At 41.7% G+C, this 27,247-nt stretch overlaps 1 protein-coding gene across 4 annotated transcripts in view; it reads left to right on the forward strand.

The window, feature by feature from the left end:
* The window catches only part of nell2a (neural EGFL like 2a), a 79,575-nt gene that overhangs the window by 38,152 nt on the left and 14,176 nt on the right, over nt 1-27,247 (forward strand). For all 4 annotated transcript variants that reach the window (XM_046394272.1, XM_046394271.1, XM_046394270.1 and 1 more), the window contains 3 exons: nt 4,076-4,201; nt 14,168-14,290; nt 16,747-16,842. In XM_046394272.1, the coding sequence (XP_046250228.1) occupies nt 4,076-4,201; nt 14,168-14,290; nt 16,747-16,842 (345 nt within the window). The remainder of the gene's footprint in view (nt 1-4,075; nt 4,202-14,167; nt 14,291-16,746; nt 16,843-27,247) is intronic.

Here is a 27,247-nt window from a genome sequence, read left to right on the forward strand (position 1 = left end):
GCACATTAATGGAGATAGAGATGGCCGCTCTCCCCCGCACGTATGCGCGGTGCCCCTCATCATCTCACCTCCTAACATATTGTTTTAGCAAACGTAACTGCTGTCATCGGGGGCAGGATGAATGGTGTCTTACAGTTAATAGGCTCTAAATCAAAGCTGCACCGCAGATGCCCAATCAGAAAGCAGCAAAGCTGTCACCTAGGACCTCCGCTCAAGGTTACCACTGCAATTGTGGACAGAGTGAATTTGTTCTCTTACTTTCTGTCTCTGCAGCGACAGTTAATACTTTTTGCTGCTTTCTCTCCACTTCTGTTCAACTGCAATCTAAATCTCTTTCTCCTGCTATCTCGCTTGTTCCCTTACTGCACACTTTTCCACACTGCCATTTTCTCTTCACTTACTTCTGTCTTCTGTCTGTATGTCTCTCACTTCACTATCTCAGCCTTTCACCTTCTCCGCAGCTGTCTCATCTCCCCTTTTCTGTCCAGCTTTACAGTATAGATTGTCGTGACTCTGTCTTCAATCCAGTTCTTCTCTTTAGCTGCCCTGCTGTCTACCCTTCCCTCTACTTCCTATTTTCTCCTCACCCGCTCTACATCTCTGTTTGTCTCTCTCAGAGCCAGTCACACCTAGGGTTTAATTAGCCTCTATTCATTTGGTGAAGGACACATGTACTTTCATAGGTGATCGACAATTGTCTGTGTGCTTAATTTATCCATGAAGCTTTTGAATAGCTGGAGGCAGAAAGTACTGATGAAGCTGTGAAAGGAAGAAGGAAACCAAGGAAATGTGAATTCCACAGTTGTACGCAAGTGCTGAGCTCTTAGTTTGTGGGCTGGTGGGCAGTGCTTTACTCAAGGACATGGAAGCAGAGTGAATGCCAGTGCAAATCTATTGAAATTCAATTTCCAGTGCTCTACGCAAAAGCACGTGGCACAAAACATATCCAGACGTGAATGTCCTCTTAAATTGGTAACATCAAGGACCATGGAGCTTGTCTCTCAAAAAGTTCCTACATTTGATCTGTGCTATCAACAGGAACATAGCACTGGAGCATATAACACAGCCAGGGTTATTTATTTATTTATTTATTTATTCAGTTCAATTTGTGTTTGCATCGAATTGCATGTGGTTGCATCACATTATCAAGATTATTTTGTTTACCCTGGCAGTGTTGTGCATCTTCTGTCTGATGGTTTGGCATGCTGTTTAGAAGCCAGGAATAGCTGCTGCCTTAGCAACAGCTAATATGGATCTAAATATGGAATCATGAGAGTGAGAGGGAAATAAAAAGGACAACCTAATAAATCATGTTCTTAATACTCTTGATTTTTAAGTATTAGAGTGCCAAAAGACCTTATAAACAAACCTGCAGAAACACAGCCCCGATACAGCATTGGTTTATCAAGTTGTTACACAATCACTTTAGCAAACAATTGCTTACTAACGTATCCAGCAGGGACGGGACAACATTAGCATTAGCCTGCTCCAGACCTCTGAATCACCTTCAGCATTGTTTGCTGTGGTTCAAATAAGTGGTGTGGCTGTTGATGACTGCTTCTGTCGTTTAGAGAAACGATTGATTATTCAAAGTTAGGAATGAGGATGTCATTTTCCTGCATAACAAGGTAGTGAGAAGTGGGCGTCCCCAGGGGGGCTTCAGACAGTTTCAGGAGAAGGTCACTGAATGTAAAGAATATACACTGGTTATCAAAACGAGATCACATAGAATAGCTTAAATATGTGTAATTGTGTTAGAGATCGTTCAGAGACACCGTAGTTTTGCGGTATTTTACTGTTTTTCCCATTTTGTCAGAGTCTGAAGTGAAATCCTTACGACTTTTAGGTAATTGGTGAAGTCTGAAGTTTGTAAGTCACACAGCGATATAAGGCTATCTTGTCTCATTTGATGAGTGTGTATGTGATAAAATAGCATAATCATTATCCGTAGGCATCCAGGAATTGTGTACAAAGAGGGTTAACAAACCTGCCTTTTTCATTCATCGTAAAACTCCTCATTCCAATGAGATGCTCACCAAAACTATCTTGGTTTCTTTCCACAATTACTTTTGGTTTGTAGAAAGCCTTAAATCAATGAGTTGGGTGTGAAAATTTTCTGCATCTTCACAGTGTTTTCTCCAACTGCTGATACCTGACTCTCTTGCTTCACCTCTCTCATCCCCCAGAGTCATAGTCTTCATCTAAGCCGCTGTAAATCACCTCCATACTGCATCCTCTGTCATCAGACTGTCCTTCTCTGGTCTCAGAGGTTGTGTCCAGTCTCATTCTGGAGTCTAGCTGTGTTCACTCATTGTTGCCTTGTAGTCTCCTCGTGATCTGACGTCACTGTCCATGTGCAGTCCAGTCACCAAGGGGCTAACTGAGTTAAATGGGCAATGAGCTTACAGTAGCTGTTACTACAGCCCAACATAACTATAGCAAACAGAATAGTGAGCAGCGGTTAATCTGGTGACATGCTGCCCCCTATATTTTTTTTAGGTACTTTTGAATTCTGGCTATATTTTACAAGTTGCCCTTTTAAAGTATCCTCCAGCACATGGATGAACTGAATGACCAGTAGTGGACTGGAGCAGAGCAGCTAAACCACTATGTGGAGAGCTTTACTTTGAATAGATTGAAAATCGAGTGTTGCAACCTTAAGGGCTTCAGCGCCCACCTCTTAAGGACCCTCTGCATTTTCGACCTCTGTCCACCTCTGATGAAGACAAATGACCCTTTCCCACTGGCTGCATAGCAGTCTTTAGGAACCTTCTCTTGTGAGAAATAACTAGGACAAACTGCACAAGATGGTTCCCAAGTTGGGGGAGACACCCACATTTGGCCACAGAGTAAAACTGGCAATGTCACACAAAGAGTAATGGCACATATTTACGTTGGCAAAGCCCTTTAGAGGTTGTTGTAATTACGATGGTAGCAAAGCAGAAAATCAGATGATTAAACAGTAAGTAACCCAAACCGTGATTTTTCAGTAAACTTAACCAACTTGATCGATAAACTTAACCAAGCCTTGTTTATGCAAACCTTTGCTATAGTGCTGTCAGATGTATTTATCAGCAGCAATTTGTAGCTGTGACTCTGAGACAAATGAAAATTGTCATCCTGTTGATATAAAGTGCTTCTGTGTGTCATCCTGGAGGACACGGACAACAACATAATTTTGTTTAATTTAGGGGACTTCAGTCAGACAAAAGCTGCATCATTTCCTAAGAAGCCGGCAGTGACTACATGTTAAAGTCATCTTATCCCTTATTATAAGTTAATGAAAGCCAAACCTAATTAACATCTTTGATGAATTCAGGAAGCTCCTGAACATTAACACAGACTTTGTCGGACAAAACAAGTTAACAGTTAATTTATTTGTTTAATAAGATGCCGAACTGATACAACCCTGATGAATATCTGCATCAACAAGTATGATAAATAAGTTCAATGTTTGTGACTATCAATTAATAAATGATATCTCTTCTCTGCACTTACATTTTCCTTGTCTTTTCTATCTTTTTGCCTGTTGCACTCTTTCAAACACCTCTATGAAATGACTGTAAACAATGTCAACAGTGCTTGTCATGAGTGTTCAGTCAGATCAAACATTCCAGTCCCATTCCTCTTTCCACACAACTCGGAAGCATTTTGCAATATATCATGCGCTGGTCACAGATTTTCCCAGATGAGTTTTTCAGATCATTCAGGTCATTAAAAACCTCAGAAACAGTTAAAATTTCACTTTAAAATAAATTTACAGTTTGTTTCTGAAGGAAAAGCTGATGAGGTCATGAGGCTTCAGGTAAGGTGCAGAATACTGATTAAAAATATTGTTTGATCTTGTTTGATTGACCACAAGAGGGTGTCTGTAATCTACCAACAAATACTGTACTCATTTGTGTGTGAATGTCTATTAATATCTATGGCATAATTAAATATATATTCATCTCTTAACATGAAGGTTTAAATCACACAATGATTACACAAATTTACAGATTCGGTTCATAGAAATGTTGCATCAATGCACAGCTAATCCGGCACTGTTGTCCCCCTCTCTCTCCCATCTCTTCAGATATTGATGAGTGCGCCGAAGGGAAGCACTACTGCAGGGAGAACACCATGTGCGTTAACACTCCTGGCTCCTTCATGTGCATCTGCCATACGGGCTACATCAGGATCGATGATTATTCCTGCACAGGTGAGTTCCTGTGCTGACCTTTTGACAGGCTGGAATCAAGTGGGGAAGGCACTGATTTCATTCTGGCTTCATGAGCGTCAGCTTCCACAGCAACCATTTTGAGTAGAGGTTGCTGGCAGGCTTGAAGTAGAACAAATAAGGGGGATGTTTTGTTGTTGTATGGGTGTCGAAATGAGATGAGGCAAGCAGGTGCAAAGAGATTCAACAGGAGATTTGAAGGAGAAGCATTGTGATTACCTACAGTAGGTTATTGGCAGTCAGGAATGATTTAATTTGCATCTTTAGTCATGCACTGGAAGAGGGTATTTGATTTAATCGTGATAAATTCTGCAGCCAAGAGAGGCACAGACTTCCAGAGACAGAGAGAGAACGAGCCAGCCAGACATTCAGATGTAGATGTAGTGACTTATCAGTGTCAGAGTGCACTGTGAGACAGAATGAGGAAGCCGTGTAATAAAAAATCATTTGATATCAGAGAGACAGAGTTATCATACAGCACGTGTAAAGCAGACTGTAGATGCTTGTTTAGACACATAGATCTGTGACTCTGTCACCCTGAAATTATACACGATCTTTTTTTCTAAAATACGCATAGAGATTAATGTCTGTGTGATTTGCTCTTATTGGTTTTGCTCTGATTACCAGCACCACATTAAAATGAAACACACACACACAGAAATCAATACCAGCCTCACTACTTTATGATTCAACGCAAGCTAGCAGTAGAGAAAAGACTGAGCGCTGACAGAAAGTGTCGAATCGATTCTGCTTTGTGTAGATTACAAAGAGCATCTACAGAATCTTCCTGCTTTGTTAAAACTTTGGATGTGCCAAATTCTGTGATTCTCCATATTTATTCTATAATGTGTATCTCTAAACTGCATCATTGTGACATAAGCCTCTTGTTTGTTATCTGAAATATTTGCAACTCTGAAAAAAAAAAAAAGCTCAGTTGCAAAAAAATAAAAAAAAAAAGATTCCTGTAGTTTGTGTGAAGACTTTTATCCTTTGAAAACTTCACTTTGAAAAACAAAGTAGATTAACGTCAGGTCTCTTTGGAAGCGTCAGACTGTCTGCGGACTTTCTGCCTTCTTTGTGTGTGTGTGTCTGTATATCTGTGTGGTCTTCATCTGGTGTGTGAATGTACTCTGTGCATGTTTGTGTGTGTTTGAGAAAGAAGAAAGAAAGTCGCTGAGAACCTGAGAAACAGAGAAACTGTGAGTGGAGGCGGCAGACCCATTTGTTCCTGATCAAAGTTGAAATCAAAGTCAATTTCAAAAGCAAACCAAATCAATCTAAAAAGATGGTGTGGACGATACGCCGTCTTTGTTCTCCTCCTGTGTTGTGGGTTGAGCTTGTAGCCCTGCTTGTTCGTAATAGCTGCTTCCACTTGTCCAGTTTGTCTTCAGGTTGTAGTAGATAAGAAACATTTTCATACATGTTACATCTTCCTGACTGGTCAGAAATGAGAATCAGGTGTAATTTTATAATTTTATAATATATTTGTAATTTTTATAAAACGTAGTCAGAGTTTTCATTTGGCCACAATAAACTGCAAAAGTAACGTTTACTTGTGATAAAAACATTTTGTTGATTAACAAATTAGTAACTTCAGTATGCTATCAGTATGAGAAATAAAGCTGTTTCTAAACAATCACAAGGCAGCGCTCAAGGAATGGATGACTCGCATCTCAAAATGAGTGTGTGTGTTTTGGCAATAAATGGCAATAGTAGAGGAATGAATTTCACTTCTCAAACTTCCACTGACTAAAATACATGTAGACAGTCATGTAATTTTTATCTCATGAAGATTTGACGGGTACAAGAGTTCGACAGTGAGAGAAGAAATATTTATTTAACTTATGTCTGGATATATTCTGATTTCAGCTGATATTTTGCCATGTCATCCAATTCAATTCAATTCAATTTCAATTCAATTTTATTTAAAGTGCCAATTCATAACACAGTTATCTCAAGACACTTTACAGGTGTGTAAACAACAACAACAACCAAAAAGAAGAGAATCAGAGAAAAACAGGTCACAGGGCAAAACCCCACACTGAGTAAGCATATGGCGACAGTGGCGAGGAAAAACCTCCTTTTAACAGGCAGAAACCTCGAGCAGAACCACACTCGGTGTAGACGGCCTTCTGCTGTGACGGCCTGGGAGGGAGAGGGGGGAGAGGAGAGACTGGGAGATGGAGGGGATAGAGAGAAAAAGGAGAGAGAGAGACAGGGAGGATAGAGAGAACAGTGCAGAGCAGGAACAGCAGGATCCAGGCAGGGCCATGGAGAGGGTTCTGGATCTAGCAGTACTATCAGTGCAGTAGGCAGGGCCATAGAGGGCTCAGGATCCAGCAGCGGTACCAGGCCTCAGGAGGGCGGGGTAGGCGATTCTGGATCCAGCAGCATGCTCCGGAAGTGCTAAGGAAAGATGGAGCACAAGAGCTCCGAGGGAGAGGGCGAGTTAGTCTTCCAAATCCAATCAAAATATTGAATAAGAGTTGTAAACAACAACAAATATTTGCACAGGAGTATAATGAGAACAAGCACAAGTCAGAATTAGGATTTACTCATTTTTTGTAGGTGTATTTTAGCACCTGGAGTGATAGATGCTACAGAGACACAGGAGGACTTTGTAAGGAGTCCCTTTAAAATCACCTGTGGTACAGTTTCTATTCAGAGCTTTGTTATATATGCAGTACCACATATGGAGCTAAATCCATAAAACAAATCTGCGACACTAATCCTTCCATAATGTAATGTCTGTGTCCTTCATCTAGAATAACACGGTGTCATTCCACAGTGATGAGTGGCAGATCCACCTCATTCCTCAGCAGTTGTTTGCAGCTTGTGAAACACAACACCGAGTAGCTCCCTGCGCGCATCATCTCCAACGAGGAGGCAACATGCTGCATTTCCTCAGTGTCAGTAATTAAAAAAGCAATTTGCACCAGTGCAGACTAACTCAGCGGCAGCAGAGTGAAGGGGCTGGCTGCCTCCTGCGCTGTACGCTGGAGGATTTAAGCCTGCAGCCTTCCCGCCGTGCCATTCGAGTTTGAATTAAAGCCATAAGACTCAGCAATACAACGAACACCCGGTGAAAACTCCCATTTCCTGCTCCATCTGGGCCCCCTGTAGAGTTTCTCTCTTCCCCTGTCAATGGAAATCAGGAAATAATAGAGCAACGTTAAGGATTTGTGACTTTGTGTCTTTTTATGAACGGGCTTCTGCGAGGCATAAACAAGTTAGAACTGACATTGAGGAATAGTTTTTTCTTAGTTTTGTAACAAATGTACATTCATCTCTTCTCTTGTGCTCATGTGATTTATTTCGAGAAAGAACTCTCCTGCTTAGTCTGTGTTTTTCCATATTATCTTTAGACAGCCACAGTACCCTATGTGATTTCACCCACCGTGTTTTCTCAATTCTTATGAGCTGTGGGCAAGTTTTATTGTCTTGCTCATTTGTCTTTCTTCCACTGTGTACTCATTCCCTAGATTCACAATGAAGATTAATACCCCCAAACCCAATGGATTAAACTCTGTCACTATATTTTATGTAGTTTCCTATTAAAATGCCGTCTAGTTGCTGTAGTGGAATGCACAGCTATGCGTCGTCTTATAAAAGTCAATTTGCGTGATTAAACCGAGGCTTATGCAGAGGCTTGATGGAATGACTTTTTCCCTGCTTCAGTCAAATTATTGTCGTAATCTCCCCACTGAGTTATTGGACTATCAGCTGCCACACCGTCAGAGAGAGCTTGATACTGAACACAGTCATGACTATAGGCACATCTCACCTCTTAGCCAGTATTAGAAAGATGAACTGTGGCAAAATTAGGTGTCAACAGTAACATTAGGATCCTTAAATGAGGAAATTAAGGAATGCTGGAAAACACACACCAGGGTCCTTGATATGCTGGTGTGTATTTATGCAGAATTTAGCATGGCCTCTCCTGTTTTGGTGGCAGTAATTGAAAATAAAAGCAGGATGATGCTATGCTAGTGGCTGCAGGAATCAACTGTGTATTAATAGCAGTTAAGCATCTGCCTCTGTTTGCAAAGAGTCCAAAGGGAGCACTGATTCCTCTAAGTTACCCACAGAAGAAATGTTACAGCTGTGGAAAGAAACATTACCCAGCACCCCCACCCCACCGCAACCCCGCCCCCCGTACCTATTGACGTTATACATTCGCATGATATACGAGCATCTTTATCATCCTCAATGGCTTTCACCAATTAATGAATTGCAAACTCAGCAGAAACAAGGTCCCAGTATTGATGCCCATATTTCCACATGCATTACAGTGTTGTATGTGAACCAGCCTGCCTAGTAAAGAGGATTAAGTTGACTGTAGTTCATTTCATGCCTCAGTGTTTATGGGCAGAACAGTGGATTAAAGGACTGATCCGCAGATTTAAGCTGGGACGAAACAGCATGAATCCCCGGTTGTATTTCTCCTCAGCTTGTCAGGGGGTCAGCGACTTTAGACAGAAGTCCGTATTTTACATTAAGACCACCTGCTGCGAGGGAGGTCACAGGTTAAGTTCCCAGCTGGTGGTTGACTGGAACACGTAGACCTCATGTACTTGTTTCAATGAAATATGTACAACCAAATGTCCTGACACGGTGCAGGCTCCGTATCCAGTCGAGTCTTCAGCAAATGAAATGTCCTCTAACTTTCTTTTCCCCCCTTTGTTTGGCTAACACTTTATCCTTGATCTTGAAGGTCAAGATTCCTCCCCTTTCTTCCTCTCTACTCTTCGTCTTTTCCCCAAAGTGCCCGAGGTGTTCCTCGCTCTGTGAGATTAGCAGCTAATCCATGAAAGGTAGCGGATTGGTTGTGCTCTCCCTTTGAATGTTATTAAAGAGGGCTGTCCTGAGGTGTGCGTGTGTGCTAGATGTACATGTGCATGTGTACACTTGTGCCCAAGGTGTGTATGCAGGGTGCGTGTCCTTGTTCTAATCCTGTGATAACCAGACCCTGGGCCCCTGAGGCAAAGGAATGGAGGGAGTGCTGGGAAGAGAAGGAGAGGAAGGGATGGACAGGGGCCAAAGGTGGACCAGGGGGTTTGACAACAACAGAGATCAGAAAAGATGACTTTCAGCCCGGTGACTCAAAGGGTCTGGCTGCTTGGAGGGATTTGGATAAAAGAGTTCATGCTTCTTTTTCTGTAAAATCCAAATATTCTGCTTGAATTGCACAGTCAGTTAGACTTACGTGACTTTAACTGTTGCATAAGCTATGGCGCTGTGAATTTGACATTTTCAAGGTGGCCTATGGAATTAGCAGATGTTTCTTACCAAACTGATATTGTTAATATTTAACTGTTACAACTGACAAACTTGTTAAATTAAGTTTCTTTTTCAAAAAGAGTGCAGTGGTGCTTTGATCAGTTTCTTGGTTTTCATCAGCTGTCGACCCAGTAGTGTGAAACCATTGGCGTGACCGTGGCTCGTATCGCCATGATACTCTCTCCATGCACGTCTGTGCTTCAGGATATTAACAAAATGGAGAACCACTTGTATAAACAGTGCTACGTAGTACTCACAGTGGTCCAAAACTCCAAAGGGTACCTTTATGTCACCCTGAAATGCTCTGTTGCTTAGAAAAGACTTGATCAAAAAATCTCTCATTATTTCAATTACTTTTTGCCACAGGGAGAATCTGAACAAAAGCTTTCTTTTGTTTTGATGACACTTTTAAAGCAGCTATAAGTGATATTTTAAACAGAGAATCATCACCTGAATCTCCCGCCCCTCTCAGCTGTACAGAGCTTTACAGTGTTTCAGCTCATTGGTTAGCTGTCCAGCTTGGCGATTTACTGCTTTGGTTCACTGATGTGGCTCTCATAGTGGCAACAGTAGACAGGCACTGTTGGTAAATAGCTGGTGAACACAGAGGAGCATTAAGCAGCTTAAGCAGCAGATCTTTTCCCTCAGAAGGTGGTAGAGACCAAAAGCAGAGCTAAAAGAGAGTGAATATTGGACTCCAAATGAATGTCAGTAAGCAACTGTCCACCTTATCAATTTAAATAATGATTATATGTCATATGTTATCAGCTCATTCTTGTTGTGTTGTTGTTGTTCTGTTTGTGCTGGAAAAACAGTGCTATTTGTCTCCTGTGTGTCCTGTAAAGTTTTCCCCCACAAAATCCAACTTTTGTTTATGTGTGGATGCTTGTGTTTGTTATATACAATAATGATCTAATACTAATTAATGTGTTCATAATTTGTTAAAATGTTGAACATTGCACTCGAGGAAATGCATGTTAGTGTAACAGGGACGTACTGACTTTAAGTAAATAGAAGACAACATTTGTCCAACAATCAGAATTGGCTCTTTTGTGATTCTGTTTTTCCCATTCTCTTTGTCACCCTTGCGGCAGTTTTTTCTTGACATACGCATCATAAGATCATCTTCCTCTCAGGCCTGTAATTGTGAAGTTAAAGTCAAGGCTACAGTGTTTTGAGGAGAGCAGCCCGAGGTCAGACCTGGTGTTGTTTTGGCAGAAGACGGAGGGAGTCAGGGAGGAGGAGAAACGGCCAGCTTGAGAGAGATCCCTGGTGACAGGCTGTACATAATTGATTGTTTATCTGTCTACAGCCTGAGCAGCAGCATTCAGCGAGGAATTACTTCTCTCTCTCTCACGCACACACACACACACGCACATTCTAGGGATTTAGTTGGTGATTAAATTTAGAGTCGCTTACACTGACTGCAGTGGTGTAATAAGCCTAAATTCCTAAATAATCAAAATTACATGTAAGCAGTACTAAACTCAAGAGTAATGCTGATAACACACACACACACACATGCATAAGCACCTGGTGGCTCTGCTTGTCATGTCTGTTCAGATGGACAGCTGCTCTGGCAGATGTGACCTTGGGAAAAAAACACCTTATTCTCTTTCATCTCTCCTGTGCTGCTATGACTGTCTTTATATGCCTATGAGTAGACTTTAATTCTGCCCAGCAGCAGGTGAGTGTGTGTGTGTGTGTGGTGCCGCAACAAGAGTAGAGTAACTGGCCCTCCTAAGTGCCCTTCAATCCATCTCACACACACACACACACACACACACACACACACACACATACATACATCATACCCTCGATGGAGGAGCTCATCACAATGTCACTTTCAATTTGGATGAGCCCACGGTCTGTTCAGGAGACATAATGGATTGGATGATGGCAGGGAAATGGATGATGCGGCTCAGGTCCCCCTGCAACAAGCATCCACATTTCTGATCGTCTCACTCTTCAGGTGCCATCTTTCAGTCCTCACGCCTCACTGTCTTTACAATTGGATGCATTAAAAAGCCCCAAGTTGTGGGGAAATACTCATAAGTAGGTAATATACACGCAAATATTGTATCTCTGTGGTTGAGGAAGGTCCTGAGATCTGCTGAATGTGCAAACAAAATGTGCAAAAGGAAACATTTGAGAGAAATGAATTTATTTTCATTCCCTGCCAGGCACAAAGTGACCCATAACTTCACCAGAATAACAAGACACAAACTATTTCCCCCGGACGCTTACAGAGTCCTTGTACTTTCCAAGAGCATTAACCTTTTCTGGGAGATGTAGTTAACTGCTTGTCCTTTATGAAATACAAAATGAAAAAAAGTTGTCTGGCAAAATTACTAAATGTTTCACAAACACTGATGTTAGAGAGAGAGAGAGAGAGCTCTCTTTCCAAAAGGCAGATTATTTTCTGCTTTTTCATCCTTTTGGGTCCTGATGGCATACAGAGTTGTTAAAAAAGAAAAAGATGATTTCAGAAGGTTAAAACAAGTCCGCAAAGTTTTCTGCACTTCAGCTGATGTAGTGCTCAGTCAGCAAGTACTTATCAGAAATACATTTATGTGAATCTTCAAAATAAAAAAAAAAATCTCCACACAATAGACTGATTTTCTTCTTTTGTGCGTCTCAGAGGGATAAAGATCTGCCTTTGTGTTCAGGGGCAAAAGAAGGGTGTGCATTCAAATACCTGCCCATACAGCACTGGAGAGGGCTTAAATGATCTACAGTTCTTTAACTGTTGGGTTTAAGTCTTATGCCATGCTTCAGAGATTTTTACTTGATTTTGCAGTAAAGAGTATCTTGGTTGTTAGAGTATGTTGGTTGCAGCAGGAATTAGAAATGAAAACATTTAACCATGTAAGCAAACACAGAGACCCCGGAGGGTAAGGCCAGAAAGGTTCAGTAAGCCAACACAATGCGATGGACTACAGTTTAAAGTGATAACCATGAAATCGTTAGTGCAAAAGGTTTGTTTAATACACAGCAGTGTTGGTCCAGCTGGTTGGAAACAGGCTAATAAAGGACATTTAGCTGTGGTGTATGGTGTAATACAGGCTTTAAAGCACTGATCTCACACATTTTTATGACAGCTAAACGTAATGTTATTTCAAATCAGTAAAGTGTTCAGACCCAGCAGCCTCCACAGACAATCAAATCACATTCATCTGAGCTTCTTGACAATGAAATTTGGAGTAGAATCACTGCAGCCTGATCCGATCGTAAAAATGAAACTTCTCCCCTGCGGCTTCCAATTGTTTCATTTACAGCATTTAATTTCTAAAGAGGCCTTTTTAATCTGTTCTGTAAAAGGTATGATGACTCTTTTTCTTATAAAGGCAACACAAGATGTGGGTTTTATTATGACAAGAAGACCACTTAAAAAAATGTGTTTTCCGCTATTAGTAACCCGTATCTTTTATGATCTAGTCTTCATTTTTTGGGTTGCGTTATTCACTCAGCATGAGGGTATTATAGCAACAAAGGAGAAAATTTTTGTTCAACTTGTGGGTACACAGGCACACGTTTCTCCACAGAGACACATACTTACAGTTACAGACACTTGGTTAAGAGGTTACAGTAGGTAGTATATGAATTTATGGGTTTGTCAACATATTTAAAATTAGTTTTACACCACAAAAATAATATTTTAGTGTTGTTTTTTTCTTTAGCAACTCACGTTTCTGTGTCGCTCAATGCTGATTTTACCATATGTCGAGATTTAATCGCTGTTTTCGTTCTATTTATCTTGTGCTCTGGCTGTTTTAACTTGTTTTGTTTTACTCAACACTGACTTTGTGGTGTTTTGTGGTTTCATTATAATATTTACAGATAATTCACCAGGCCTTTATTGCATTTTTCTTTTGCCACTCTTCAGATAGAGGAGAAGAGATTTGTTTGCCAGTTGGACACAGTATGTTGTCATGGGCTGTAGCCATTAGTCAGGCTTGTCAGTGGGATATTCATAACAAACCATATCACTGAGTCCACACCCAGCAGCAGCGATGAGAGCTTATGAGTCCTGGTTCTAAGGGGACATTTTGTTAATGCTTCTGTTTAACTTGCAGAAAACATTTCTCTTGGTACTTAACGGTCAATTGTGCCAATTTACAACGCTCAAACTCAAACAGCCAGTGGCTCTACAATATAAGACAGCACCTCATTGATGTACACACGTATGAAGTGTTTGTTTTCGGTGGTTTCCAAGACTGCTTCATCCCTCATAATGTGTCGAGAAATTACGACAAATTACAGCAAAACATCTCAAACAGTTTCATAAGGCAGATCATGATGGGAGATGGAGAAATGGCTCGTTCTCCAGGCGGCTGTTTGTCACTGATGTCTTATTAGTAGACTCACAGCTGTCTGACTATCAAGTCATTTAATTCAAGACTGAGTCTCAAATGTCTTTTTCTTAATGGAAAGTAAAACAAATTACCAGCTGGAAACCATTCTTCATATTTACAAGGAAAATAAACATTCAGTTTTTCTTTAATCAAGTGTTATTTTCTGGATTGTGCTTTGCAGATGTGCGGATGTCATTGACTGCACTGTTGTTGCTGTTGTTGCTACGTACTACAAATGCATATGAGACTAAAGAGCTGCTTTGCACTGATGTCTTGTTTGTTTTTTCTTTTTTGTTTACTTTTGCGTCTTCAGAGCATGACGAGTGCCTCAGCGGGCTCCACAACTGCGATGAGAATGCCCTGTGCTTTAACATGGTCGGAGGCCACAGCTGCTCCTGCAAGCCGGGCTACACTGGCAACGGGACAGTCTGCAAAGGTAAGCACTGCCATGTTGATGGTGTTATTTATCGTCTCATCCGCGTACAAGTGACAAAACAAGACACCATAAATACTTTGTTTTCCCTCACAGGTCCCACAAATAAAATCTGCCATTCAAGTTTTTCAAATCATCCATCAGTATAAGTGCCATTTTGCTAAAGGGTATAATCCTTAATCCTTAAAGTTCCTCTCCTGGTAATGATAACCCCTAAAAACTCATCTCTGTTTACCCATGAACAAAATCACTCTGTGCCTTATCTAAGTAGCCCACTGTTTTGAGTAATGTGACATCCCCAAGCTATGCAAAATGTCCTGTCAGCATTTGTCATGAATCACAGTGGAACTTGGCTGGCTAACGTTGACTAACATTATCTAGCATGCTGCAGATTTGTTTGGACAAAGCCAACAGATAAAACACAAGAGCATAAACTGACCAAATTTTTGGCTTGTACTCGCTATGCCCTCAGGATAAATGGATAGAACAGAATCGGGCTTCCACATATGGAAAAAGGCTTCTGCAAACCAATGTTTTCTCTGGGAGTTTGGCTGTTGGATTTTCCGACCTTTCGGTGATCCAGAAGGACCAACATTTCTAATTTTGCAACTTTGCAACCGAAAACAGAACACGTCTCTGCCATCATTTTAAAAACAGTGAAGCTTTGACTTGATTTGAAAGTTATAATGCACAATATTGATACAAAGTCACACCTGACTTCTCCTCTGGTACCAGTCATTTGGCTGTAGTCGCGATTGGTTCCTTAGGTGTGATATGTATGAAAGTCTGGCTGTCTGAATCCATGTTTCTCAGACTGTCACTGGTACTCTGCAGTACCAACTTGGCTTAGTCGTGGCTTTGACTGACAAAGATATTTCTTGTAGTATATGAAAAAAATAACACAGTATGGACATATTAACAAGGTTAATAATGTCTGAATGAATGTAATTGTACACATAAGTCTGTACACTGTACAGAATGTGTACACTGTAGCTGTCATTGTAACATGTTAATACACAAATGAGGTTTTGCACCAAACATCAACAGACTGCATTCTCTGCTGTGAAAGGAACGATTTGTGATGGCATCTTGAATATTGCACTGTAATATCCGTTTTGAAAGCGTAATCAGTCACACAAAATAAAGATTTCACCTCACTAGTCAGGGATGTCAGCGTAAAATGCCTCAATCACAGATGTTTCTAGTGAGCCATTGTTGAGGCGTATTCACAAAGCTGAATCGTCTCTCGTTTGTGGTTAATGTTTCCACTATACTTTGGTTTTACTCTCACAGGCAGCTCCCGCAAAGCGTTCTGTGACCCAGCTTCGATGAGAGCTTCCCTCCGTTAGCTGTTCTATTTGTAATCTGTGCTCGTACTAGGAAATTGACTTGACCTTACCTGGCTAATCAATCCCTTGATTAAAAATCTATTTAAAGGGGAACTGCACTGATTTTACAAACAAGGATCAGTTTATTCATCATGGGGAGGTCTACACATCCTGTGAAAACAGTTTAATAATGTCTCCTGTGGCTCTGGAAGAGCTTTGTAAAATTTGATAAAGCAACCAAAACAAATGATCAATTTCATTTTAAATATGTCTATTAGTCTAAAAAACATCAGCAAATGGTGAAAAGTGTCCATCACAATTTCATAAAGCCCAATGTAATGTCATTTAAATGCTTCTTTCCCCCAGTTAACAGCTTAAACTTATCATTAGTGAAATTTTATTCAATCATCTATTAAATAAGACCCAGAAAAGGAGCAAATAGTGGGCAAAATTGGACTTGAACAATTAATCAGTTATAAATAGTTGCAGATTATTTTTCTGTAATAAACTAATCAGTTTATTGGCTTCTGTCAGCTTCATTTTATTGTTCTATCTCTGATGATTATGAAGTCATCGGGTTTAGCTCGTCTTTGGCTTGACAAGGCAGGAGGAAGGTTTGAACAAAGACACACGGTTGCATTATGTGACATCCAGCACTTCTGGATCTTGACCTAAACTTATCAATAAAAGCCAGGATTTCTATTGACCATTTTCATCAAAATAAAGTGCAATACTAAATTGTTGAAGTGCCCCTTTAACAATCTGAAGCAGTGTGTGGTACTCCTTTCACTGGACAGGGATTCTTTTGTTCTTAAGTCTTTATTCGTGCGATGCAGATTTGTGTGTGCATTTCATTTATTTCCATTGAATTCTGTCAACTTCAATGACTTCTCTGTGTTTTGGGGACACATTAACTAACAGCCTATGCATGGATAATGAACATTTTTGAATTAACCTTGGTGAGTTCCATTAATCAGGCGAAATAATATTGTTGAGAGCCTGTAATGAATCACATCGCCAAATTAGCTCTTATTCTGTATGCAAATACATATGCTGCTGCTGGTCTAATTACATAGTTAATGCTCGTTTATCTTAGTGAGTAATTGCTCGTCTCTTCTGGTCTACCTCTAGCTATGTGTGACGGATTGTGCCAGAATGGAGGAACCTGCGTCTCACCTAACAACTGTGTTTGCCAGCAAGGATTTACTGGGAAGAGATGCGAGACAGGTAAGAGTTCGTTTTAGCTCCACTCCTACGTTTCTCTCCACAAAAATAGCTCAAGGAAGACTTCTGCCTGAATGTGTGAGAAGGGACGAGGAACACGGAGAGGAGGTGACATAAAGTGAGGGGGTGCTTTGCTTCCTTCAGATCTAGCGTTAAACGGACAAACGGAAAGAGACGGAGAGATTACCGTTGAAAGGCTCCTGAGATAAAAGTTGTTCTTATAGTTATCTTGGCATATACGGGCTCTTGTTTAAAAAGGCAATTTTTACTTTGTAGCATTTCTTTGGTTTGACCCTGACAAAACAGCTGATCTGTAAATGCTGCAATGTTTCCAGCACTCACACTCTGCTATATACACTGTGTGTGCGTGTGTGTGCACACGTGTGTGCGCGCGAGCCTCAGATTGTGTGGGTCTGCACTCCATGGTGAATAATGAGCTTGTACCTCTTCCAGTGGCCCGATGGAGGATTTGAACTGCAGTTGAAGCAGTATGGGAATTACCTCATATCACAGCCCATATTAATCAGTGTGGCATCCGTCCTCACAGGCTCCGTGCCACATCCAAATTACAACTGCACAAACTCCTGATGCACAGTATCCGATAGGGCGAGATAGCTTAGCCGAGGGTTAAGTCAGCCTGTGTTTATAGCATAGACCGTATCACCACTTGCTCTCTTATGTGGAAATATGTGAAGCACAACACTGCGATAAGACTCTGGGTTTTCGGATTCTATTCAGTGTGTTTTCCCCTGCAGTGCTGGTGATTTAAGGTAACCAAGAAAGACTATAATCCTAGAGGTTGCGCCAGATGCACCGCCCGTCTAATCTATAGCAGCAACGCCTTTCTCATAACCCGTTTCAGCCTTCTGTCTAGTGTCCTTCAGGAGACAAGCGGCCAGGCTCATATAAAGTCAAGTCATGACAGTTTGAGTGAAGGAAACTGAGCCTCTCTGCTTGCTCATTGGTTCAGGTATTGATTGCACATAAAGGACCTTTTTTACGAGGCGTCCTTTTTACTGCCCGTCTTAAAGTAAATGAATTTCCTTACGGTGCTGCTCAGAGATGCTGAGGAAGAAGTGTGTCTGTGTGTGTGTGTGCGTACGTGTGTGTGTGTTCCCGTCTTAGTCCTACTGAGAATTTGTTAACACACCTAACCGTAATGACTCCTCCTCACCATTTTGCAGCACAGAAGGTTCTGAGGACCTCTTAGTAATGGCACCATCCAGACAATCACACATTTCATTACCTTCTGTAGTGTTTAAAATCCCTCCTTTTCTCCTTTTGTCTCACTCGCTAACCTTACCCTCTTTCATGCGCGTCCTGCTACCCAAAAAACAATTGCAGGATAGTCCATCAAAGGAGAAATGTTGTACAGCAGGTTTGTCGAAGGTGATTCTAGAAATCCCTCAGTATCTCAGCACATTTCTTTGCTGTAAAATTTAAAAACATAAATTCCACACAGTTTTAACTGCGTCAGAGTGACCAGGTTTTGGCTTTCTCATTAAGCCAGTACTCAATACTAAGTGAATGAACACAGAAAATAGAAAACACATGTACATACAGATTTTCTTGACCTTTTCTTTATTTTAAAAGTGTCCCTCGACTGTTTTCTGAACATCAATTGCCCAACTGTGCATCAGGAGCACAAGGTTTGTGCCCCGTTGCTCTCAGTGCCTCCTCATTTTTTTAATGGCCTGCTTTTTCCAGCCACAACCTGATGAAGACAGTACAGGTCAAAACCGGTCAGCGTTTTAGATGCCCTAAATAAAAAATAGTTTTTAATGAACTGCATCTTTGGCTTGGTGCTAATATTCCTGAAGTATGCCTGGTTTCCTTTTTTCCCTTTTATCTATTTGGTATTCACAAAAGGTAAAGACAAATGAAATCATAATGTTACATATTCATGCAAATGCTAAGTTTTATTTCTCCAGGTATTTGGGATTTCTGCCTTCAACCCAATTTTATGCAGTGAATTGAATTTTGTTCATGGCGCTCACTGCATTAAAATAAATTTGTTTCACCTTAAGTGACCGATATACGTCCATGGATTAGACTGTTGTGTTTTCTGTTTGTGATCATTGACCGTGCATGGGTCAACAGCAATTTCCAGAATCAGTGTCTACATTTCTGGTAAGCTCAGAAGAGATTTTATAAGTTTCCTTCAGAAACATGTTTCAGAGAAAACACTACTTCACAGCGAGGTCCGTGGTTTTACACTTTTCAGTGTTCTAAATGAATAGTTCAACATTTTTCTTGTGTTCGATGAGAGGATCAGTACCGTTCTCATGTGTGTCCGCTAGCAGACGGTTTGCTTGGCTCAGCATAGGGACTCGGAACAGGGGGAAACCGTTAGGCTGACTCACAGGCCAGGCTTGTTTATATATCCCACACAAAAACCAAAATGTAAAAACAACAGGTTCTGGTTTTAGAGGTGTTATGTGCATATAATGGGTTTATCAGTGCTCCACCAGCCCATCTCCTGGCTGCATATTTAACCAACAGATATAAGTGGCATCAGCCCTCTCATCTCACTCTTGGCAAGAAAGCGGACCAGCATATTTTCCAAAATGTTTCTCCGGCTTTCATTTTTCTAATACTGCGAGCATCACAAACACATTTCTGTTCACCCCAGTTGTATTTAGGTGGAGGAGAAAACATATGTTTCACTGTAATTTCGTCTGAACAGACCCATTAAATGTTACTGAAACCAACTGGTTTCAAATAATCTTCCCCATCCGAAACCTTAATCACACCATGAAAGGAATCGGGGACTGAATGATTGGTGGCTCAGGGATCACTCTGTTTTCAGGCTCCTCTCCTCTCGTCATTGAAGTCTGATTAGAATGTTGAGGATGCGAACACAAACAAGCTCTCACAAGCACGTCGAGTCTCCTGCGTGCTCCTCCTCATGCCTCAGGCGACAAGATGTTTGTCGCTACAGCTGCCGCTTCAGTGTGCATGCCTGTCTCTCTCCTCTCGCGCTCAATCTGACTCCTTTCCGTCCGAGTCAGCTTTGTGACAGCTACTGTCCTCGTATGCTTGTTTTTTGTTTTTTTTTTCCTATGTTTTATAGTCCAGGACCACCATCAGGGTCCCCATGCTGCAGGGCTAAAGCCTCTGGCACTGTTTAGAGATTTCACCAGTCATTCAGTGTGAAAAGGGGACTCCTTCTCACTGTCTTCTTATAGTGTGACAGGAGCTCCCAGTGAGGCAAGTGTCTACTGAAGGAGCTCAGAGAGATGTATGGGGGTTAATGTTCTGTTGGATATACTGCTCTCTACTGGTGGGGAGGAGGGAGTAGGGGGTGAGAGCTGTAGTTTGGGAAGAAGAGATGGAGATGTACGCGGAGAGTGACAGATGCAAAATACGAGAAGGGAGAGGAAAGGGGGTAGCAACCGAGGGGGGAGTGAGAGGAGGTGAAGTGGAAAGGAAGATACAGAGATGTCGGGAAAAACTGACAGATGCAGCGATTTGGAAATTGGCAATGCAAGGAAAGAGATGGGTGGTTAGAGGGTAGGGGTTAGTGAGTTTTCGGCTGCATTCGGATGCGATTGAGGCTGGCAGAGTCTGTGCTGCCACTGGAGGAGAAGCAGAGCTGGGTGGATGAACATGGAAAAGCTTTCACTAAGTCTGGGCTCCCCACCCCCCAGAACCCTGTGAGCTTTTAGAGGCCTCCCCAGGGACTCCACCACTTCTGCTGCTGCCGCCAATGCTGCTGCTGCTTCTGCTGCGGCAGACTGACGGCCTGTCATCAGACACTGAACAGGAGCTCTTCAAGGCAGTGCAGATACACACCCATACACACACACACACACACACACACACATTTAAATATGAGGAGATGGTAACAGTTTGCAGATTCTCAACCTGCCTCCCCATTTTGGATTGTTGTATGTGTATTACTTTGTGTATGCTTTTGTCCCTGTGTAGATGTACATGTGTGTGGATGTGTTTTCTGTTTGTGTTATGATCTATTTGTGACTCTGTGTGTGTGTGTGTTTGGTGGCTTGTCATTACCATTCAGGGGGAGTGGATGAGGAGGGACAGGGGACACACAGTGCTGACAGACAGACACCAGCTAGTGGAGAACTCTGACACATCATGAATTATGCAGGATACAGCTGCAGCAGGGCACACACACTTCAGTCATGGATATAAATGTACGCAGGGCCAGCCATGTAATGTGTGCCCCGAACATGGCGCATAGTCAACATTATAGCCCCAGGCTAGCAGTGTTGTGTGTATGGCGCTTGGGTGAGAGATGGGCAAATGCTGGAATATTAGGTTTGTTTTTCAGTAAAATGGATGCTCATTTTCTTTACCGATCTGGAGAAATCGAGAATAAAAATGTGCTACTGTAGCTATAGGATGTTTCACAGTTACACCTAATATGTCTGTTAAAGTCTTTGTTGTTTATTTTTTTAACAGAAAACTGCTCAAATGCCAGAGGGAATGAGTGAAATCTGATAACTTACCTCTGACGTGGTGACATAAACACTCACTGTATCTTGTTGAGGTTGCAGCTGCTGTACAATCTGAGTGTGACTCAGTTTTGTTTTCCATATTATTTGTGTTTATCTGCAAGTCATTTTTCTCTTGTAACATTCGCTGAGTGCAGAGAAGCAAGGTTCCCGTGGGTTGCCTTTCTTCTATAGATCGATTTTAGCGGTTACGTGCATCACTTAAGAGAAAATACAAATGCGCAGCTTCTTGATTTTGACTGTCTTTGGAACATAGTACAACTGAGTGTAACAGGAAACAATTATAATATGCAATTATAGATACTAAAGACATATGCAACGATCAGCCGCAACGTTAAAACCACCTGCTTGATATTTTGAAGGTGCTGCCGAAACAACTCTGACCTGTCAAAGGAAGGGACACTGGACCTCTGGGGGTATTTTGTGGTCACCGGCACTGGAATATTGGATCCTTTGGATTCTGTGCATTGAGGGTGGGGCCTCCTGATAGGTATTTGGTCTACAGTGTTCAGGTGGAGGGCACGTGTCAACGAACATCCACATGATTGCTAGAACCCAAGGTTACCCAGCAGAACATTGCATTGTAAGCAGAAGACTAATGTTATTCCCTTCACATTTAGTGGTTCTAATGTTGTGGCTGATCAGTGTAAAATGCACTTCTTGTAAAATGTAGCCTGACTTAACTGGGTGGAGGTGTAAAAAATAAACCTGATGTGCTTCAAGTAAATTAGCTGCTAGATGTTGCACTTAAGCCCAAATTGAACACAGAATTGTTTGGATAATTTTTTTTAAAAAAAGGGGGGGACTAAAATTGAGAGTAGGAGGAGTAGGAAATGAAGATTGAAAGCCAGAAACTCTTTAACTTCAAGGGTGCACTGAAAACTGAAGACTAAAAACAAGGACAAAATACCCGTACTGTTTGTTGTTAAAGTTGCCAAAATCCAGTAGCTCACACCACTACACTACAAAATGTAGTTATAATTGTGAAGGTTGTAATCATTACTGTCGTCTGCCTTTGCATAACCAGTGAAGAGGAGAATGGTGATGGGAATTGGTAGCTATAATTATGTGCAATTCAGGGCCATTTGATACAAATCAACAATTTTATAATTAATTATCTGAAAAGCAGGTCAAATAAATTCTTCTTATCCTTAGTAATTTCATTTCCCTTGTCTTGGCAATGTAGGGCTATTTATTTATTTGCATTTAAAGAGCTTAACTGATGTTGCGTAACACCATTTTATACACAGAGAACATCACAATGGACTTGATAAAAGCATAAGCTTAATGATTGAATGAAATTAACCAAACCATAAACAGATGATATGAATCGTGCTGCAGTTGCATCTGAAAGATACGAATCTTGAGAGCATCTTTAGTTATGATGCTTTTAGTAAATACCTTGTTGTTAGCAAGGTATTGTCAGCACATTCGTAAGGGCTTTATGATCATCTTAGCTCTCACTCACAGGGCCCTGGACTGTAAAGATTTTGAAGGAGCTGATATCCCCTGCATGAAATAATTGGACTACGAATATCCTATGAACACCCTCTTCTGTTTTGTGTGTTTATTGACTAATGTGCTGAACTGTTCCTATCAGATGAATGGGGATGTATCCTTTGCATTTCTTTTAGTTTCAGCTCATTATCTTCTCCTTTCAAGCTCCTCTAAGCTTGTTAGGGTGCTTGGCCACAAGTTAAAATTTTCTGTCACTACGCTGTCAGATTCAAAACTAATGGCCGTTTCTGCTATCCTCGGATGGCCTCATACAGCTTCTCAAAGAGCGCTGTGGGCTTCTCCAAGGAGAGGAGCATTTGATCAGATGCTTTGGATGGACGCACCTCTCGCTTTCATCTTTCAATTCACCTGCAGTCTCGTGTCCTCACGAGCACTTTTAATCAGCCCTGCTGAATCACACTGAGACCGCGTTAACATCAACCATCTTCTGTAAGGACAAGGAGAGAGAGATAAAAGATTTTTATGTTCGGTCTTAATGATGCAGTTTAGATTTGTGACTCCTACACCCTCCTGGAGGGTTATGTTCAAGAGCACCAACAGAGAGCCCTGGTGCAATACACCTACACTGTAAATTGATGTTTCATTGGAAAGAAAAACTCATTTTCGCACTCTACTTCTTCTAAAATGATACTCTCATAAAGGGAAGTGATTTAAAGAGGGAAATGTTCTGTTTACGTGAGTGAAACAGCACCTTCTCATCAGAGCTTCCACATATTTGCCAATGAAATATTCAGTGAGGTTTTACAGCCTTTTCTGTGAGGAAGCAATGAATGTTGAAGAGTTGAAGAAAGTTGAACATAGGAAGAAGAAAAAGGCAAAAAGGACATGTCTAGGAGAAGACAGTTGAGAAGAAAGTGGAGGATGTTTAATTATTTGGTACCAACAGATGAGCGGAGACAAGTTGAGGAACAGGTGGAGCTAAATGGAGGTGATTTATAATAACATGTAAAAATGGAAGAGGATAAAAAGATGATCGGGAAGAGGAGGAGGAGGAGGAGGATGGGAGGAGACAAGTGGATGGTCAGTGAGTTCATGAGGAAAGGCAGTCAGTGAAGGCGCGAGGAGCTCTGAGGTCACCCTGGCATATCGACCAGGATGGAGAGACAAATGGGGCCAGACAAACAATTTGTTCCCTCAGACCTCATTTACATTGACTGGAAGCTTGTCAGAGTTGCAGACAAATCAACAGACTAGACAGATAAAAACTTAGCAGACTGAAAGACTAAACAAAAGACAGACAAACAGACACAAGAGTCACACAAGCGGGAATATAAATGCCAAGTCTTAAGACATACAGATGTGAGTTTTAACAGATCTGCATGAAAAACAGGTCTGTCCAGGTTTTACTGCACAGAACAGAAGAGCTGCTTGCAGTTGTTGATGCATTACAGTTGTATAACTTTAAACAGCTAACACCACAATGAGTATTATACAATAGGTAGGCAAGAAAAAAAAGCAGAAAAAAAAAACCCATCACAACCTCATCTCAGCTAAATCTCCCCTGGGCACCTCCTTCCCAACACGGAGGCTCAGGTAGTGAATATTTAAAACCATATTAATTTTTTCGCCCCCTTGACGGCTCCCATGATGCATCGCTGCAGCTCTCCCTCTCTCCCTCCCTCCTTTGCTCTGCGCTTTACCCACAAGGCCCGGGGGCCTGTGACTGTTTAAGCTCAAGCGGCTTGTTTAAGCACAGTGATTATGTATTCATTATTTATTTAGAGACGGCCTCACAAAGCACTCACTCCATCACCCGTAATTAGTGTGTCTTAATTAGGCCCTGGTAATGGCCGGAGCTGTCGTTTAGCTGAGCACAACCTGCTGCTTCCACCTAAATGACACATCTCCCAGGGATAGCTTGCTGCTGTTGCTGCTGTACTGCAGTGAACACTGGGAGCACTGGGAGCTGGACAGCTACAGTGCTTCTAAAGGCCAGTGGAAATTAAATGGCCTGTTTTTTTTTGCTGCAGTATCGTACGGACCTGCTCTGTTAAGAGGGAGAGGAGAAACAGCATCCAAAAGCGGAGCATGTATGTGGACTGTGTTACGTCTTTGCAGTTGAAACTGTTCTATTATTGACTGACAGGGACACTGACTAACAGCCAGACAGCAGCCTGCTGTGCAACACAAAAATAGACTTGGAATCACAGCCCACATTATCTTCCTGGCTAATCTCTTCCTCCCCTTATCTACAAACATAGGCAGGTACTGTATTTTATTTTGCAACTTGACTTGCAGAATGAGGCAGTAAACAAAAATGCATAGCTAACATAATTTTACAGGCTTACATTGAAGCCTGAATCTGAATGTTTCAGCAAGTTTGTTGCTTTGCAATAGACGCAGCATCTGATCAATGTAGGACCAACGTTCAAGCCCATTTAGACTTGTTTTGGTTTCCACCGCCTCCTCCATGCTACAACGTCCAACAGATCTTCTGGTGCGATAACTCTCCGTGTGTTTGTCTGCATGAGCCACACAAATATTAGCACAAGTATATTGATTAGTGCAGCTTTAGATGCTGCTGCGAACACAACTCCCTCTGCTGTGTTACCAGGTAACTGTTACATACACATGTTTGTTTATATTACATTATCTCGGTGCACCTGTTGGCCCTGCTGTCAGTCAAACACATGCATTTGTCCTCCCACTATGAGACTTGGAGTCCAGAGGAGCATTTCTCTTTTTTTCTTGCTTTGAAAATTAAATCAGTCTGACCTTCATTTTTCCTTTTGATTGCATAGAGCGGTTTACAATTTGTGATTTTGTTTGTACGTAAAATGCAGGAGGGACTTTAAAGGTATTGGGTAGGTGATGCAGAGTGATGGCATTCTTTATGCACTTGCAGCTACTGATTGTTCACAAGGCTTGTTTCCAATTTACCATGATTACTCATCCACTTTCCCACTCAAGTGCTTGCAGATATGGATTTGCGTTTCAGTGTCTGTTTCATCTTCAGGAACCCAGTGCGTAACTCAATTTGCCTCGGGCTTCACGATGATTGATTGATTTTTTTTGAGTTGAGCTGTTTCTGTTAATGAAGACTGAGGACCAGCGACAATCACTCAATTACACGTTACTGTTCAAAAAAGAGCAAGGAGCTGAAATCTGTTTCTATATTTTTATTGGCTATACCATGAACAGGCCAATAAAAGCTTTGTTCACATCGTTACTGACTTAAAAACATTTGTGAAAGCACTTTCAGCTCATTTTGAAATACACTTATTGTCAAGGGACATCTGACTGAAGGGCAAGTCAGATGTCCCTTGACTTGTGAGCAAGAGGGAAAGTTGAGTTGAGATCAAGAAATGTTTCTGAACGATTCCTCCTGGAGTCTATCAGGTTTATCTGTGGAAATGGTAATCAGTCTGAATTAGGTAACTGCACAGGAGATGTATGTGTGGCAGCAATAACAGGCTTTGCAGTGAGCGACATCTCAACCCCCATGACTGTCTGTTAGTCAAAGAAGGAAAAAGACACGGGAAGGGAAGTGGCGGGAGTGAAAGAAGAGGTACAAGCAAAGAACTGTGCCTGTCCAGGATCAGAATAGACAGCAAGGATGAGGTGAAAAGGTTGGCAGGAGGAGGGACAATGAAAGGGAGGGATGACTAGACGAAGGGCAGTCTGGACTAAATTCTGAATGCTTCCTTTTACTGCTCAAAGACAGACCAAAATTCAGGCATGAGGAAAGGTGATGATCAGGGCACCTCTGTTTTTGCCTGAGCTTTGAGGCAGAGACAGACAGGCAGAGTGAGAAAAAAAAAAAGGACACATGGAAAGGTGAAGGCGGAGGATTGTGCATGGAAGAGTAGCATAACGAGCCCAGGAGGGTGCAGAGGAAAGTCCGTCCGCTTTTTCCCTCACTTTGTCCTCCGAGAGCTGCCTTAATAGAGCCCTTGTTTCCAGGCTGCCACTCAGGATAACGAGTAGGATAACTGCAGTCTGTCTCGTCGTCTCTCTCTCTCCTCTCCTTCGCTTATTCCTTCACCATCTCCTCCTTTTTCCTCCTACCGGTCTGGCCCATACCCCTCTCTTTGTGTCGGCATTTCTCTGTCTGCTCCCACGCCCTTTCACTCCGCAAGATAACTTCAAAATAATCGTTCCTCTGTGGCCTTGACCTCTCCAGGAGGGAGAGACGGAGAGCTTTATGTTGTTATGTATGTTTAGTCTTTCTTTTTTTTTTTTTTTTTCAAAGCGAGAAGAAGAAAAACATGACACGAGTGAAAATACTGCACCATCCGCATCCATGATTCAACAAAAGCAAAAGCCGCATGATTCAGCCGAGACAGTAGAGCTTCCAGGCGGCGCCCTCGTCTGATTGTCATTGCAGATGATTTAATTACAATGATTTTCTCTTATCATTTACAAGAGATGAAAAGAACAGGCGAGACTTTTGCGAGCATGTTGCGTTC

This window comes from Scatophagus argus, chromosome 7 (assembly GCF_020382885.2).
Source record: "Scatophagus argus isolate fScaArg1 chromosome 7, fScaArg1.pri, whole genome shotgun sequence".
Taxonomy (NCBI): Eukaryota; Metazoa; Chordata; class Actinopteri; family Scatophagidae; genus Scatophagus; species Scatophagus argus.